Source organism: Camarhynchus parvulus, chromosome 19 (genome assembly GCF_901933205.1).
Source record: "Camarhynchus parvulus chromosome 19, STF_HiC, whole genome shotgun sequence".
NCBI classification, from domain to species: Eukaryota; Metazoa; Chordata; class Aves; order Passeriformes; family Thraupidae; genus Camarhynchus; species Camarhynchus parvulus.
In genome coordinates this window covers 5,363,984-5,378,746 of record NC_044589.1, presented here as the reverse complement: position 1 = coordinate 5,378,746, position 14,763 = coordinate 5,363,984, and the positions used below count along the sequence as shown (strand labels likewise).

Sequence of the window (14,763 nt, the reverse complement as noted above, 5' to 3'; positions counted from 1 at the left end):
AGCAGGTCTCAGCTCAGCAGGGCTCTGAAGCAAAGGTGGAAGCAGTGATCCCACTCCTGGTTTGGTAGGAGGTTCTAGGTGAGGTGTCAGCCTGGCTTGTTGTTAGTTTGAATTGAAATGTTTTCCTTCCCCACCACTCCACACTGAAGGCTGGATCGGTAAAGCTCTTTTAGAGGGATGCCAGAAGGAAAATTTGGCCAAGTTTACAGCATCAGGCTGTCCTGGTTTTAATCCCCTCTAGAAATCCATGAAGTGTACAAGTGTCCTCACAGGGCTGTGAGAGTTCACGGCTCCCATGGTCCCAGATCCAGTCAGGTTGTGCTGAACAAAGCACTGCTGGCTTTTCCCACCAAGTGTTCCCTCTGGCTTGGGCAGAACTCAGCTTCTCTTGGTTCTGCAGTAGGATTTTGTCTCCTCAGCCATAAAACTGCAGCAATGTTTTTTCAGCAGAGACTTCATGATCACCTAAAAAATAATATGGGACATCTGTAGGCTTCCCTGGCAATTTCTGCTGTCAGTGTCAGAAATTCGCTGCTTGTGGGGATACTCAGACATGGGAATAGGGGAAGCTAAATTATTTTGGGATATGGTCTGTTTTACAGTAAAGCCTTGGGGGGAGTGCAAACTCTAAACCCAGTTTAGAGTTACCAGGCTGGGGCCTCCAGCAAGGCTGCAGGATCTGATTCAGACTCATGGTTTGAACTGTTGGATCAAATATTCCCATTAGCAAACAGAACAGAAGGCAGCTTTATCTTGAACTCCACATCTGGGTGGTCTTGCTGATGGATTGAACTGCAGAGACACCCTGTGAGATCTCAGTGCTCAGCTTTGGGAGGAAAAAAATAGTTGAATGCAAATGCTGCTTGTTGTGTAGAAACACAAGGCATGACTTCAGTGCAGGATTCTCTGCAGAATGATGTGGGCAGAAATGGAGTGAAAGTCCAGCTGACCCCAGTAATGCACCTGTACTCTGACAAACCAGGTATGAGAGCATCATTGCCACTCTGTGTGAGAACCTGGATTCCCTGGATGAGCCAGATGCCAGAGCTGCCATGATCTGGATAGTGGGTGAATATGCTGAAAGAATTGACAATGCAGATGAGCTGCTGGAGAGTTTCCTGGAGGGTTTCCATGATGAAAGCACTCAGGTAAAAGTTGCAATGTGCATTTTATTTGTAGTGTTTTATGCAGGGTGTTTATGGGATGGACAGTAAATGTTATTGCAGTGAGCAGACAGTACTTGTCAATAAAAGCTTCAATATTGGGCTAACATAAAACTCCTGGGAATCTGCAGTTTTGCTTTGTTGTCTTGTCTCCAAAAATTCCCATCTTGGAAGTACAAGAGGGGGTTCCAGAGGTTGCATATTTCTTGGGGGAATGGCTGTACTGGGGGTATGACACAAACCCCTCTGCTCAGGGACTTCTCTGTGAAAGTGTTTTGCAACAGACAAGGGTTTGAATCTCATTATACTGAGTTTCACTGGCAAAGAGCAGTGTCATGCTGTGAGGAAACTGAAGCCATGTTTAATATCAGTAAAGGAATTTCTAATCTCTCCTGTGCCCCTCTCTCTTAGGTGCAGCTCACTCTCCTGACTGCAATAGTGAAGCTGTTCTTGAAAAAGCCTTCTGAGACACAGGAGCTGGTCCAGCAGGTCCTCAGCCTGGCCACACAGGTAAGCCAAGGTATCCAGTGACCCAGAGCCCTGCAGACACTGTGCTGGCCTGCTGTGTGATGTCTCCCAGCTACCAGGCCAGGCAGCTTTGCAGTAGATCAGATTCAAGGGTGTTCCCTTCTCTCCCAAAGAGACTCTATTTAAAAGCTGCTCTGTGCCTGTTACCATCTGGAATCTGCTTTCTCCTTCTTAGCTCTTGCTTTATCTGAATTTCTTCCCCATCCACTCACTAAATGGAAAGTTAGGGACTGTGTAGAATTATGAAGAAACCAAAATTCTTTCTCCTTGAAGGTGGCTTGCAGTGAAACATCTGGAGCTAAAGCAGAGGCAAAGAGCCTGGCAAAGACTTTGTTCTGTGAACAGCAAACTTTAAGCAGTGCTATGAAAAAGAAAGAACTGAGTTTTGGGGTTTTTGCCTTTGTACTTGGATGCTGTCAGCCAATGTGGCAGCTTTGCTGGAGGCTGTAGCAGTGGGTTAAGATCATGGATTCATTATGCATGAGATGCTGAGTTATGAGCTCAGATCACTGCAGGCAAGGCTGGGCTTGAGCTGGCAGACACAACTGCTGTAGTTCTAGAGGACAGAGGTGATGTCCTGGTGGCAGGGGTGGGTAAGAGCTCAGCTGATATTCCTGCACTCCTTGGCTCCAATGACTGGGGTAAAGTGCCCAAAAAAAACAGGTCCTCTTCAGACCTGCTGTGACAAGTGATAAAAATAGTCTGCCAGCTGAATGGGCTGTGATTGATTCTGAGCAGAAAACCTGGAGTCAGTCATCAGCTGGCCTTTTTGATCCTCTTTGCTGCAAGAAATCATGGCTGTGGATTTGCTGCGCTTAAAACTTTTATTCATTCCTTTGGGGAGTTGCATTGGTCAGCAGCAACAAACCCATGACCTGCTTTTCTTGTTCAAAACCTGCTGTTAGGCAGAATCTGAGCTGCTCTTCAGAGAGGAGTGGGCCAAGGGCAGGCTGTATCATTTTCCTGAGCCAACAGAAGAAAGGTACTAAGTGCTAAAACCCACTGTGCTGACTCACAAAACATTTAATGGCACCCTCAGAATATAACAGGCGTCTGGGTTTGTTTCTCTGTTTGTCACCAATGTTGATTCAGTCTGGCTTTTTGTATTTTATATGAATAACAAGTCAACGTAGGATAACTGGCTGTAAAACATTGAAAAACCTTATGCTTCAAGGTCTGATTTCTAGGTAGAGATGGTGTTTTTCACTTGAGTGGGAGAGTAATTACATGTGTGTTTCTTTCCCCAGCTAAGGTATTGTTGCACTTTGAGTGTCTCAGGGCTTGTCTGCACAGCAGACTGCAGGTGTGACTATAGCAGGAGCCAGCTTCATCCAGCCAGCTCTGGTAAAAATAGCAGTGGAGCAGCTGGGGCTGGCAGAAACACAGGAATTGAGGTCTCAGACCTCTGCATCCCCATTGCTGTTGCATGGGTGGGGAGCTGAGCTAGCCAGGGTTCATGGTGTTGCTCCACAGGTGTGCATGCAGACCCTGGAGAGGGGAGAATTTGGAGAGATTTGAGCCTCTTTTTGCAGTAGGTTTGCCAGTTTCCAATGTGGGTTTTTTGGCTGTGAGAAGAAACAGCCAGCCTTGAATCTGTAGGTGCCTGCAAGTAGGAGAGTGTAGCCTTTCATGTGTGCCCTTGCAGAAACCCTGCCTGATCCTGAGTGCACAGTCTGGGAGGGATTGTTAAAGTGTAAAGAGTCCACAATTCTACCATCAAACAAAACCAGCTCTGCAGAGATAATGTGTGAGACAACAGAGAGATTAATTTAGGTCCTTACAAGCAAAATGAGCTGAGCTCAATCTCATTCCAAGAAGAGGTTTGAGAATGTCTTGAGGCAGATGGCAGATGCAGATTCTAACAGGGCAGCAATGAGAGCACAGAAGAGAAAAAGAAATGCCAAGGAAAGGCTAGTGAGGTATACAATATTTTGCTGGAATTTTATCAGGGGAAAAAACCTCTAACATTTCTGCTGATATGAAGATTAAAAACCTGAGCTCTTGTTTCCATGAACAGTTCACTACAACATAAAACCACAGCACCTCCCTCTCCCTAAAACATGATCAGCAAGCCATCCCCACTCACTTTGCTGCTCTGGGCAGAGCTGCTCAAAGAGGAGAGAAATAATTAGCACTTCATGCAGAGGAAAAAGTATCTGTAATAAAACAAGGGTATTATTGACAGCTGGAGAACTGATGAAGTACCCTAAGTGTGTATCATTAGCATCTCTCCATACTTCATTAGATAACTAAAAGGCAGGATAAATTAAGATCTCTTTTGCTATAAAGAATATGGCTTATTAAGATGTGGTTCTGCAGCATCTTTTTTGTCCAGCAGTGCCTTGGGTAAGTCATATTTCCAGGAATCTTGGATCATTGTGCAGTGTTGTGTGTCTGCTCTTAGTATGCACCAGTCATTGTCACTCATGCTCTTTTCTCTGGATTTCTCCTAACACTTAGTGGCAGGAAAGTTTGGAAGGAGTTGGCAACTCTGTGATTTGGGGCAATTGTGGGGTGTAAATCCTGGGATTTCTCCTCCCTGACCAGCTGAGCAGGAAGCCAGGCATTAATACTTTGGTTCTCGTTTTTAATTTTAAGACGCTCATCTCAACAAGCAGTTTGTAACATCATTTTGAAATTGGTGGCTGTGGCTGCTGGCTGGTTGGGGATTTTTAATCCAAAAGAATGAAATGATTACAGGCATGAGTTGATTTGAGACATGTGAGTGATGCATTGCTCTGTCTCAGGATTCTGACAACCCAGACCTGCGGGATCGTGGCTACATCTACTGGCGCCTTCTTTCCACGGATCCAGTGACTGCCAAGGAAGTGGTGCTCTCAGAAAAGCCCCTGATTTCTGAGGAGACTGATCTGATTGAGCCAACCCTGCTGGATGAGCTGATTTGCCACATTGGGTCTCTGGCTTCTGTGTACCACAAACCACCCAACGCTTTCGTGGAGGGCAGCCACGGCATCCACCGCAAGCACCTGCCCATCCACCATGGCAGGTGAGCTCAGGCAGCCCTGGGGGTCAGGGGTTGGTTGTTTCTTTCTAGCAAACAGTCCAAAAGATGCCAAGATCTTTTAGAAGATCCTAGAGGGATTTTGTTGGTAGTTTTCAGGTCGTTCAAGAGGCTGTTTCATTGCAGAATATAATCCTGGCTATGAAGTGTCCAAGTTTCTGGGTCAGAAGACACAGGAAGTATAAAAGTTCCTGTGTGAGGAGAAGCTGGGATGTTTTTTGAGAAGACATTAATTGTAAGTGCTCTTGACATGAATTTAAGTAGAAAAGCTTTGGATGACTGGTGCAAGGAGACTAGAGTGAGAGCAGGCATCTTTCAGAAGAAGATTTTGTAGGAGCTTTGCTTCAGCAGCAGCTCAGCTTTATGAGCCTGTCTCCTGGAATGTAGCATCACTTTCCTGGAACAGGAATTACAGGGATCTTTCACTGCTGCAACATGAAATGGAGCAGGATTGGTAAAACTCACTTTCTCACTTGGTGCCTGTAAAGCAAGGGAAGTGCAAAACCCATCTAAGCCTGTTAGGGCTCAAAAAAAGATGGGTAGACTGACATGGTCTGTCTGACCTTTGTGAGGTGGGGAGATGCTTTGGCTCACTGCCTGGTGCTTCAGTGCCCCCCTGGGATCACAGTTCTGGCAGCAGGTTAGTTCTGCAAGAGCAGGCAATGCCTCAGTCCCAGCTGGTGCTGCTGGGCCTGTTCCCATGGTCCCTCATTCAGGTGAACAGTTTGCTATTTGCACTAATGGTATTAATTACAAAAATGAGTGTATTTTGCAGGAAGAGGCAGAGTAGCCAGGCTTACCTCTTAATAATATTCCCAAAGTGACATTTGGAGTGCTATTTTTTGCCGTTGCACTGATAAATCAGTGTGCGATGCTGCTTCTTTTCTATTTTCTGACACCGCTTCTGTGCTATTCTTAGCAACTAAAGCTATTTCTGTGGTGGCTGGCTTTGGGAAGCTGAGTTGTTTTCTCCCTGCCTATGAAATCAAGTCTGGCTGCACTGACCTAGAATCAGCAAGTACAAATGTACCAGTTGGGCAGGAAAAGCAGTGGCCACTTTCCTACCTCTCCTAATCAAAGATTTGTCTCAAAATGAGTTGGTTTTTGGTGTTACCAGCCTTCCTGTACACTGTTTTTCCAGGTCATTACAGCAAATAGCATTTCAGGGGATTTAGCTCAGAGAATTCAGCTTTTTGAAGGAGCAGTTTCTTATCTTCTTGCATGTAGTGTCTCTGTGCTTGACTCTCATTGCTCATGCTCAGTCTGCTGACCTTAAGTATTTTCTGACTTTGGCAGAACCACTGCTTAAAAAAACCTCAAAAACCAAACCCCCAGGCCTCAGTCAGCAGTGCAAGCTGGGGGAAGGTCTGAGGGATGCTCAGCAGAGCATGCTGCACACTGATCATGCTGATGCAGTGATAAATTTAAAAATGAGTGGGGTTAGTTAATGGCACACCAGGCTTCTCTGGTGGGAGCTCACCTCAAGAGGCCCCAATATTGGGGTTTTCTGCATCAGTTTAAGGCAAGTTAAGGGTGCCCAGTGAAAGATAATTCCAAACAGTGAAGTGAGGTGATTTTCTGCATTTCAGTGACCATTCTGGTGGCTGATCCTTGTGGTAGAGGCTGATGGGAATGGGGAGATGTCCACAGTGAATGTGGTTTAAGAGGGTCAAGACAGCACTGCCTTGAGTGGTGCTTCCCTGGGTATGAACCCAGGAGGAGTTCTGGTTGGCAGAACACCCCACATGGCATTTTGATTCATTCATTTTCCATTCAGAGCACTGTAGGGCAGGTTTCTTGCAGCTCTCAGCTGATGGGAAGACCCATTGAGCAGCTCACAGATGGTGAAATGTTCCTGCCTCTCCATCAAGCCCAAGTGTCACAGAGCTGCAGATGCATCCTGAGGGTGGGGAGAGAAATCTGATGGCTTGGCAGTGTTTCCTCCTGTGGTGGCTCCCACCACCCCTGCTCAGCCATAATTCAGCTGGGAAATTTGGGAGGATGTTCACAGTGCTCCTGGGAGAAGCAAGTCTGATTAGACTTGGGCAGGAGTCTCTATTTCCCTGTTTCACAGGTGGCTGCAGAAAATTTTTGATTCTGGTTCAGGCTGTGCATCCCTTGTGGCTCCAGCATCTGGGAACTTCTGGAAGCTGAACTCACAGGGCCAAATCTCCAATTCCCATGGCCAAACCCAAGACTGTAAGGGGGAAAGCTTGTATCAAGTCTTCTTGCCCTTTTTAACCCACATGAATTTCTTTTCTTTCAAAGAAAATGCAAAGTTGTTTATAGGAATCTCTTTAAAGAAATTCTTTACAAATGGAAGTCTGGGGTTTTGCTTTTTTCAAACAAACCAACTGAGCTTTGTCCTTTCCTCATTTCTTCTTGGGCTTTGGGGCAGCAGCAGTTACACAAGACACGGAGGGACTTCTGTGTCTCCATCAGGAGAAGGATGAGTAAGTGTTGAAGGGGTGGAGTGTTGGAGGGATTATATCCTGGGAAGGAGCAGAGTGGTTTGTGATGTGCCTCTCCCAGAGAGGCTGTTCCTGTTCCCAGCCTGGGGGTGGGAGTGGATCACAGTCACCACCTCTCCTCAGGAATGCTTCAGTGAGCACTTCAGCTCACTCAGCACTCTCCCTGCTGAAGGCAGCAGCAGAAAGGACAGCTAATATTAGTGCTATTGGGGCTCCAAAGCTTTTAATGCAAAGAAGCTTTCAAGCCTTCCTGCTGCTGCCTGGTAACTAATTCACTCTGCACTCCTTGTGCTCCATCTTTTCCTCCTGGCACTGTCATTGGGAGCAGCTTATACTCTGTCACTGAGTCTTTCCCCTCAGTAGCTGAATGAGGATAAGAGAATTTTGGCTACTCAGAATCAGAAGCTGCAGTGCTTGCAGAACAGCCCCAGAGTTAAACACCTTGTCAGGACACTAATTCCCACAGCAATTGTGGGCACTCACTGCTGGCTGCAGTAACGTGAGCTAAAAATCATTTTATCAGTTCCTGCTGGAAACAGGATATAAAATTTTAATTATCTAAAATATGAGCATCTCCGGATTTAAAGAATAAATACATTGTAGTGAGTTCTCCAGTTATTTCTTACCTTCTCCTTGTTATCAAATTCAGTGATATAAAAGATATAAAAGGTAGCCAGACTGCATATGATGATAAATTTTGGAAGCTACATAATGAGTGTTTCTAGACTAGTAATTAGGATGCCTGCTAACTCAGAGGAAAGGAAATTATTGATAGAAGAGAGGAATCAATTTTAGATTGAGTTTTTCAATTAGGAAAGACTGATGGACCTTGCTGCTGGTCAGGAGAAGGTGATTAATCTAGATCTGAGGGAAGTGCTGGAGTTTGCACTGGTTAGAGTAAGGGCTCAAGGGTTTTATCAGTGTTAGATCTCCAAGAAAATCTGGATTATTTATTTTTCCCTGTGTTTTCATGTCATCCTCAGACCCAATGGGCTGGAAATCATCTCTGTAGGTTTATTCTGAGGTAGGAAATGTTATTTTCAGTTCTGTAGCCCGTGTGGTACCCATAGCTCTCTGTTTTGGAGGGAGTCTGTGATTCTCAGGGTGGGTAGGATTCACCCCTTGAAAGATTCCCTTTGCTGGGCTGAAAACCACATCCAATGCAGGGAAAATCTTTGTGCTCAGAGTGGTGAAGAGCCACGTGCCTGGTGCAGGACAGTGGCCACAGCAGCTGCTGGCACCACCTTTTCCCTGGCTTTAGCAAGAGCCACCTCTTGCTGTGTGTCCCCATGCTGGGACCCTGAACTGAGACCAGAGGTGACTGATATTTGTCTTTTCTGCTTCTTGTTCTCCCTCCACAGCACCGATGCTGGGGACAGCCCCGTGGGCACCACCACCACCACCAACCTGGAGCAGCCACAGGTCATCCCATCCCAGGGTGACCTCCTGGGGGACCTCCTCAACCTGGACCTGGGGCCCCCTGTGAATGTGCCCCAAGTGACCACCATGCAGATGGGTGCTGTGGACCTCCTGGGAGGAGGGTTGGACAGCTTGGTAAGCAGCACATCCTCTTTAGCTGGTGGGAGATAATTGGAGCTGTGCTTATCTCTGCAAAGCCTTGATCATTTGTGCTTTTAATGCTCAGTGAGCCAAACTCAGTGCTGAGTCCTGAAACTCCAGGAGGATTTCACCAGAGTTATTGTTCCAACTTTCAGCAGGCTTTTCCTGCTCTACAATGAATGTTGCTGCATGCTGTAGAATCCCCATGGTCAGTGCATATATTTGTTCTGTGCTTTTTCTGTCTGTAGAAGAAAACCAAAAAGTTGCTTTAAGGATGTAAAAAAATTTCACTGCTTTCTATTTGAATCAGGCTCCCTTTCAAGAAGACATTTATTCCACCCAATTCCCAGCCCTCCTGAATTTCAGTGCTGAAGCTCTCAGGCTGTAACCCTGTGTCTTCCTATTTGTGTATTCTCCAGAGCATGCCCTGGTTTAATATCAGTGATATTTTAATTGCAGTGAGGTCAAGAGGGAGCTCTCTGGGCACTCCTCCCTGTGCCAGAGCTGCTCACCAGGCCCCTGCCCTGGCACTAACAGGGTCAGGCTGCAGTGGGAGCAATCCCAGCTCCCCTCTGCTCTGGGGAGGGAGCTGGCCATGAGCTGCAGGGAGAAAATCCCAGAGCAGGGAGCAGCAGCAGGGCAGAGGTCAGTGCTGTGCTTTGGGGCAGTGAGGAGTGCTGGCTCGAAGGCTCACAGCACACACATGCTCAGCTCCCTGCTGGCTTCCCCACAGGGGGAAGAAGCTCTCCTAGGTGTATTTGCACCATGTAAATCAAGTAAGAGTGCTCTAGGGGACATAGTTGGGTGTTTCTCAGACTTGGAGTGGATTTATGTTGCTTGAGGTTTGGTTTGTGAAGGATTGGGCTGGGTTATCTCTGCTGGTTCAGGTGCACTTTCAGTTCTGAGTCAAGCTCTGAGTAACAGAGGTAGGAGGCAGCTGGATGAACCAATCCTCCAATTCAACAAATCCTTATTAGTCAAATACACATTTTTTTTAAACCACAATAAGCTTACTAAAGCAAATGTTAAACACATTTCCAGCTCCAGTGCTTCATGGCCCAATGAGCTGGAAACAATTTAACCCTTATTGGCACCGGCCCTCACAGAGGGCAGAGGTGCTGTGGGCCCTGCACTCTCTCACCACAGCTGTTTGGCTAGCAGGGACACTGCTCTTACTGGGGATTAGCACAATGGTCAAGCTGGACTTGCTGGGAAAGCAGGCAGTGAGGGCAGAGCAGTCAGCTCTGCTCAGCCTTTCCCTGCACTGCCAGCTGTGCCTCTAAAAACCTGGCACTGGGAGATCAGGAATGAAGGCATTGCAGAAGGTGCTGCTGCCTGGGGTACCACAGCATGGTTTGCACATAAATTCCTCTCTGCTGCCTTCCAGGCCTCTCACAGTAACCCTTTGTTCCTCATTAGTGTCACACAAATAAATGGACACAGTAGAAGTAAAACTTGGTTTTGAGAGAAGAGCTGTCTCACAGCTGGCATTAATGGGCTTAATTTAGTGACCTGCTCTGACAGTGGAGCTGTTAGTTGAAATGGTAGCAGGCTTTTACTTAATATTTTTCTCAAGCCTTAAGCACATCCATGGGGTTATGGAGTGTGATCTGACAAAATGATCCTGTCTGGGTGGGGAGTAGCTGTGCCTGGGGCATGGCCAGTGCTCTCTCAGCTGAGTAGATGGGGAAGCACTAAGAAAAAAATCTGAATCCTGGTGTGGTTTTTGAAGGTGGATGCTTTCTATTGGAGGGCTGTTGTATCAAAGCTCCAGCTTTTCCTTCCTTTGGTCAGTCTCTTTTCTCAGGTAACAAAGGATGAGAGGGAACGGCCTCTACTTGTGCCAAGGGAGGTTGAAATTGAATATTGGGAAATCTGTCTTCACCAAAAGGGTTTTCAAGCCCTGGAATGGGCACTAGGGCAGTGCTGGGGTCTCTTAAAAACCGTGTAGATGTGGCACTTGGGGACATGGTTTAGTGGTGGCCTTGGCAGTGCTGGTGGAATGCTGTGGAGGTCTTTTGTAACCTAAATGAGCCTAGGATAATAAGCTTAATTAGTGAGTGAATGTGAGCTGTGTGTTTGTTTGTTGCTGTGGGCATGTGTTTAACAAGTCTCAAGCTGGGTTAACCCTAACCTGGTATTACCCAAATTGCTGGGAAGTGCCCTGGGCTGCAGGGCTTGCCAAGAGGATTGGCATTTGGATCTCAGGCTGATATTAAACCACATTTGTGCTGTGCCAAAATCAGTCTCAAACTGCAGATCCCACAGGCCTGATTTCTGTGGGTGGGAAGGAGGTGAGACACATCCCAGTGTGCTCCTTGAAGAAGGGCTGAGATCTTCACCTTTATCCAGGGATCAAAAACGCCTGGGTGGGCCAGCAGTGCCTGAATTGTTCTGCTTTGAAATTTCCCTTTTTGTTACCCCTTAAGGTTTTTTTAGTGCATTTCTTCCCCTGCTTTGTTGGGCAGACTGACACACGCTGTGATGGTGACACTGCCTCAGTCCTGTGAGTGCCTCAAAGGCAGCTGGAGGTCTGCAAGAGGCTGCTGGCAGGATCTCAGCCACTTTGTCACACCCACTCAGTGTCATCTGCTGGTCCCCTCTTCTGCCCCCTTGCCTCATCAGAGGGATGTTCTTGTAATGAAAGTCCCAGTGGGACTGACCCAGAAAGACCAACAGCAGCATTAACTTAGCAAAATGCCATTCTAGTTCCATTCCTTAAACTGTGGGCTTTTATTCTAGGCATTTAAATAGAGACTGAATGGTGTAAAATTGCACAAACACCAAATTAATATTGTTCATTTGAATTGTCCTCGGCACTGCCAGATATTTATGCCCATGACTAGTGAGACTCCAGCTGCTTGCAAGGTTAATTTCTTTAGTGAGTAAATCTTATTTTATCTCCACAGTGAGTTCTGTAATTGGCATTAAATGTAACATGCATGCACAGATGCTGAGCATGTGTTAACAATTAAAAAGAGAAGGAAAAGGGCCTTTGGTACGAGAGAATTGCTTATAAGCAGAGCAGACTTGCTGTAGGACTTGTGGAGAGCTTTTTTCTAGGGAACAGGTTGGGCCCTTGTTTGCCACCATGGGCAGATCTTGTTCTTCTCTGCTCAATTTTCTTTTTCTATAGAATGGTGACTAACCCCACTTTACAAAACTACTTTGTAAAGTAGTTTTGATCTCCAGCCTCACAGTGTAAAGTAGCCATACCAGTCACTAATGGGGGAGAAATAAAACATGTGGGAGAGCAGATTGCTGGGTGCAGAGCTGTTCATCCCAAGAGCTGGAGTTTGATGCTTTTTTCCCTCAAGTGGCTGAATTTCTTGCAGGTTACAATCACTCTCCTAACTCCTGTGCCATGGTGCAGTGCTTTGCAGGATGTCTGTCTGTGCTGACATGACATTTTTACCTTTAAACCTTTTTTGTGTGTTCATTTGTTGTGCAAATCCACAGAGCCTGAGAGCTCTGTGTGCACACTGTGTTTCCTGGGAGCCCCTGCATTGTCTGGGAGCAGGACACTGTGGCCAGGAGCCAGCAAGGCTGGCTTGAAACCCCAGGGCAGAGCAGTAAATCTGCAGGAATGGACAGGCTTGGATTGTCTGTTATGTAAGGATTTTATTTAATGCTCTAGCCACTCATCTACAAGAATATTATTGATTCGAGACTGGCAGCTGGTCAGGTTGATTTATGTCCTGAAATGAAAAGCTGTTTGCTAAACACTGAATATCCACCGTTTTCTGTGATACCTGGACTGGTTTGGGTTGTCACAGGTGGGGCTGTGCCCCTCCATGTAATCTGGATGGATTTAGGGGGATCTGACCCCAAAACCCCAAGGGTCTGTTCCATATGATTTAGGGTTGTGTTCCATCACTGCAGTGGGATGGAGCTGAGCACCAGCTCACCCTGAGCTCCAGGCACCACAGGCTCAGCAGCCTGGGAGGAAACCCCTATTCCAGCAGTCTGAAGTGCCTGCCTCCTCCACAGGGCTGTGAGCAGGGGCTGCTGCTGTCCCTCCCTCCCTCCCTGTCTGACTGCTTTCAAGTGGAGAATTCAAAGTCTGGCCTCAATGGACAACACCCTGGAGTGCTGGGGTTGATTAGGACTCAGCAATGTTTTATAAAAAAGCCCCAAAGTGACCTTCAGTCTGCCCTGGGCTGCCACATTCCTCTCCTGGCTCTGCAAGTGATTTGCTGTGTATAATCTTAGGAAAGTCACTTCATGTACCTTTCCTGGCACTACAGTGTGAGAGTGGCTGTGCCAGGTCAGCCCCAACATCCATTTATGCAGTGGATGTGATGATCCTTCCCCAGAGTGCTCCTCCAGCCTTTGACAAGGAGCTGAGTGACTCCTTTCATCTGGGCTGTGCAGGTTTGATGAGCTATAAAGGAATCTGTTAAGATTTCTGACAAAGGACACAAATCCATTGCTGGGGCATGGCTGGTGTGGAAAAGGAGCTATTTTGGTGGGTCACTCATTCATATCTGATTCAAAGCTGTTGTAGCAGTCATAGGACTGCTAGAGCTTCGTGAGCAGCTTGTTTTTTACACTTTGGAGAATGAAAATGGGTAGGATTCAGTTTTGGTTGCTGATGGAAATCTCTCAGCAGGGCAAAGCATTAGCAGCAAGTGCAGGGGAACTGGTGACTGTGGTATTGGCAGTGTGACCTGTCCTCCAGCAGCTTTGACACAGCTGTCCCTGGTTTGGAGAGCAGCCCTTGTGCTCTGCCATCCTGGCTTGGTGAGCAAACAGACACAAAACAGCAGCAAACAAGGCACTGAACTGCCTCTGTGTGAGCCACAGTGTGTCTGCAGTGAGATCCCTGCAGCCCAGGCATGGTCTGTCCTGCAGCTCAGGGCTCTGTCACGGGGTTAGCCTGCCCCAAGGAGGCTGCCAGCAGCCCTGCTCTCAGCATCTCAGCCCATTCCTCTGAGATAAATGCTTTGTGTTCCTTGCTGCTCTCTTACTGAGTGCAGGCAGCACCTCGAGCTGGTGCTTGACTCCTGCCTTGTGGTGTGAGGCAGCTAGAAGGCAATTGTCCCCTGTTAAGCCATGAATTGTGGTCCAGGAAATGCACAGCTGCCCTGGAAGCCCTGATGATGCTGTGGGCACAAGGCAAGGCAGTTGCTGAGCAGTGGTTGTTGAAGCTTCTGTCCCTGGCTCCACCCTCCCTGTTATTTTTTGGTGCTCCAAAAGCCTCACGTCATTTTGCAGAAGTGATTGTAGCCCCTCAGGATCACATGAACACTTCAGCAGAGTCACTTCATTACAAGCTGCTCTTAAGATGCAAATAAACCCTCCTAATGCAGTAACTCCAGCACTGCTACACTTCATAAGTCAGCATAACTGCTTCCACAGGGCTGGAATTGCAGGGCAGAGCCTCCAACTGCAGAGCAGCTGCGGCACCGGCCGAGCCAACTTGTGCAAAGTGAAGGTGCTGATGCAGTTTGGGAAAAGGTGCTGGCACTGCTTTTATTGATACAGCCTCTTCTTTCAACCCATGTGGCTGCTTGGGTGCTGTTATGGCAGGATAGGTTTGGAGGGAATAAAGAGAATTCCTCTTTGAAGAACTTTTATGCCTCAGGGGGCTGGGACTCCCTGTCCATCCTCTGCTCATCTCCTGAAGCTGGCAGCTCTTAATCTTGAAGCAGAGGCTTTGTGCTCTCCAAGCTGCCAACTTTAGGATCAGAATCAGGAGTTTGTAGTGCCATGAGCTCCCTTGGACCATCAAGAGCCAGCCCTTGTCCATCACACCTTCACAGTAAGTGGGGCTGGCAGCTGTATTAACATGGTCCTCCCAGTGTGGGGCTGTTCCTGACTCTCCTGTTAGGCAGATCCAGGTTGTCCTCCTGGCAGGAGTGTCTGTCTGCCCATGAGACAAATGGAAATGTTTCACCAGAGCTGCCAGTCCTGGGGAATTGCTTCAGCAGCACTTCATGCCTGACTAATCTCTGTTTCTTTCCTTCTGCACTCTGCCTGTCACTCCAGATGGGAGAGGACGCTCCGTGGGTAATTG

General features: G+C 47.3%; 1 protein-coding gene across 6 annotated transcripts in view; it reads left to right on the top strand.

Annotated features, from left to right (window-relative positions):
• AP2B1 (adaptor related protein complex 2 subunit beta 1) overlaps positions 1-14,763 on the top strand; it is a 78,892-nt gene that overhangs the window by 33,029 nt on the left and 31,100 nt on the right. For all 6 annotated transcript variants that reach the window (XM_030962435.1, XM_030962440.1, XM_030962438.1 and 3 more), the window contains exons 11-14: positions 983-1,148; positions 1,575-1,673; positions 4,439-4,698; positions 8,546-8,738. In XM_030962435.1, the coding sequence (XP_030818295.1) occupies positions 983-1,148; positions 1,575-1,673; positions 4,439-4,698; positions 8,546-8,738 (718 nt within the window). The remainder of the gene's footprint in view (positions 1-982; positions 1,149-1,574; positions 1,674-4,438; positions 4,699-8,545; positions 8,739-14,763) is intronic.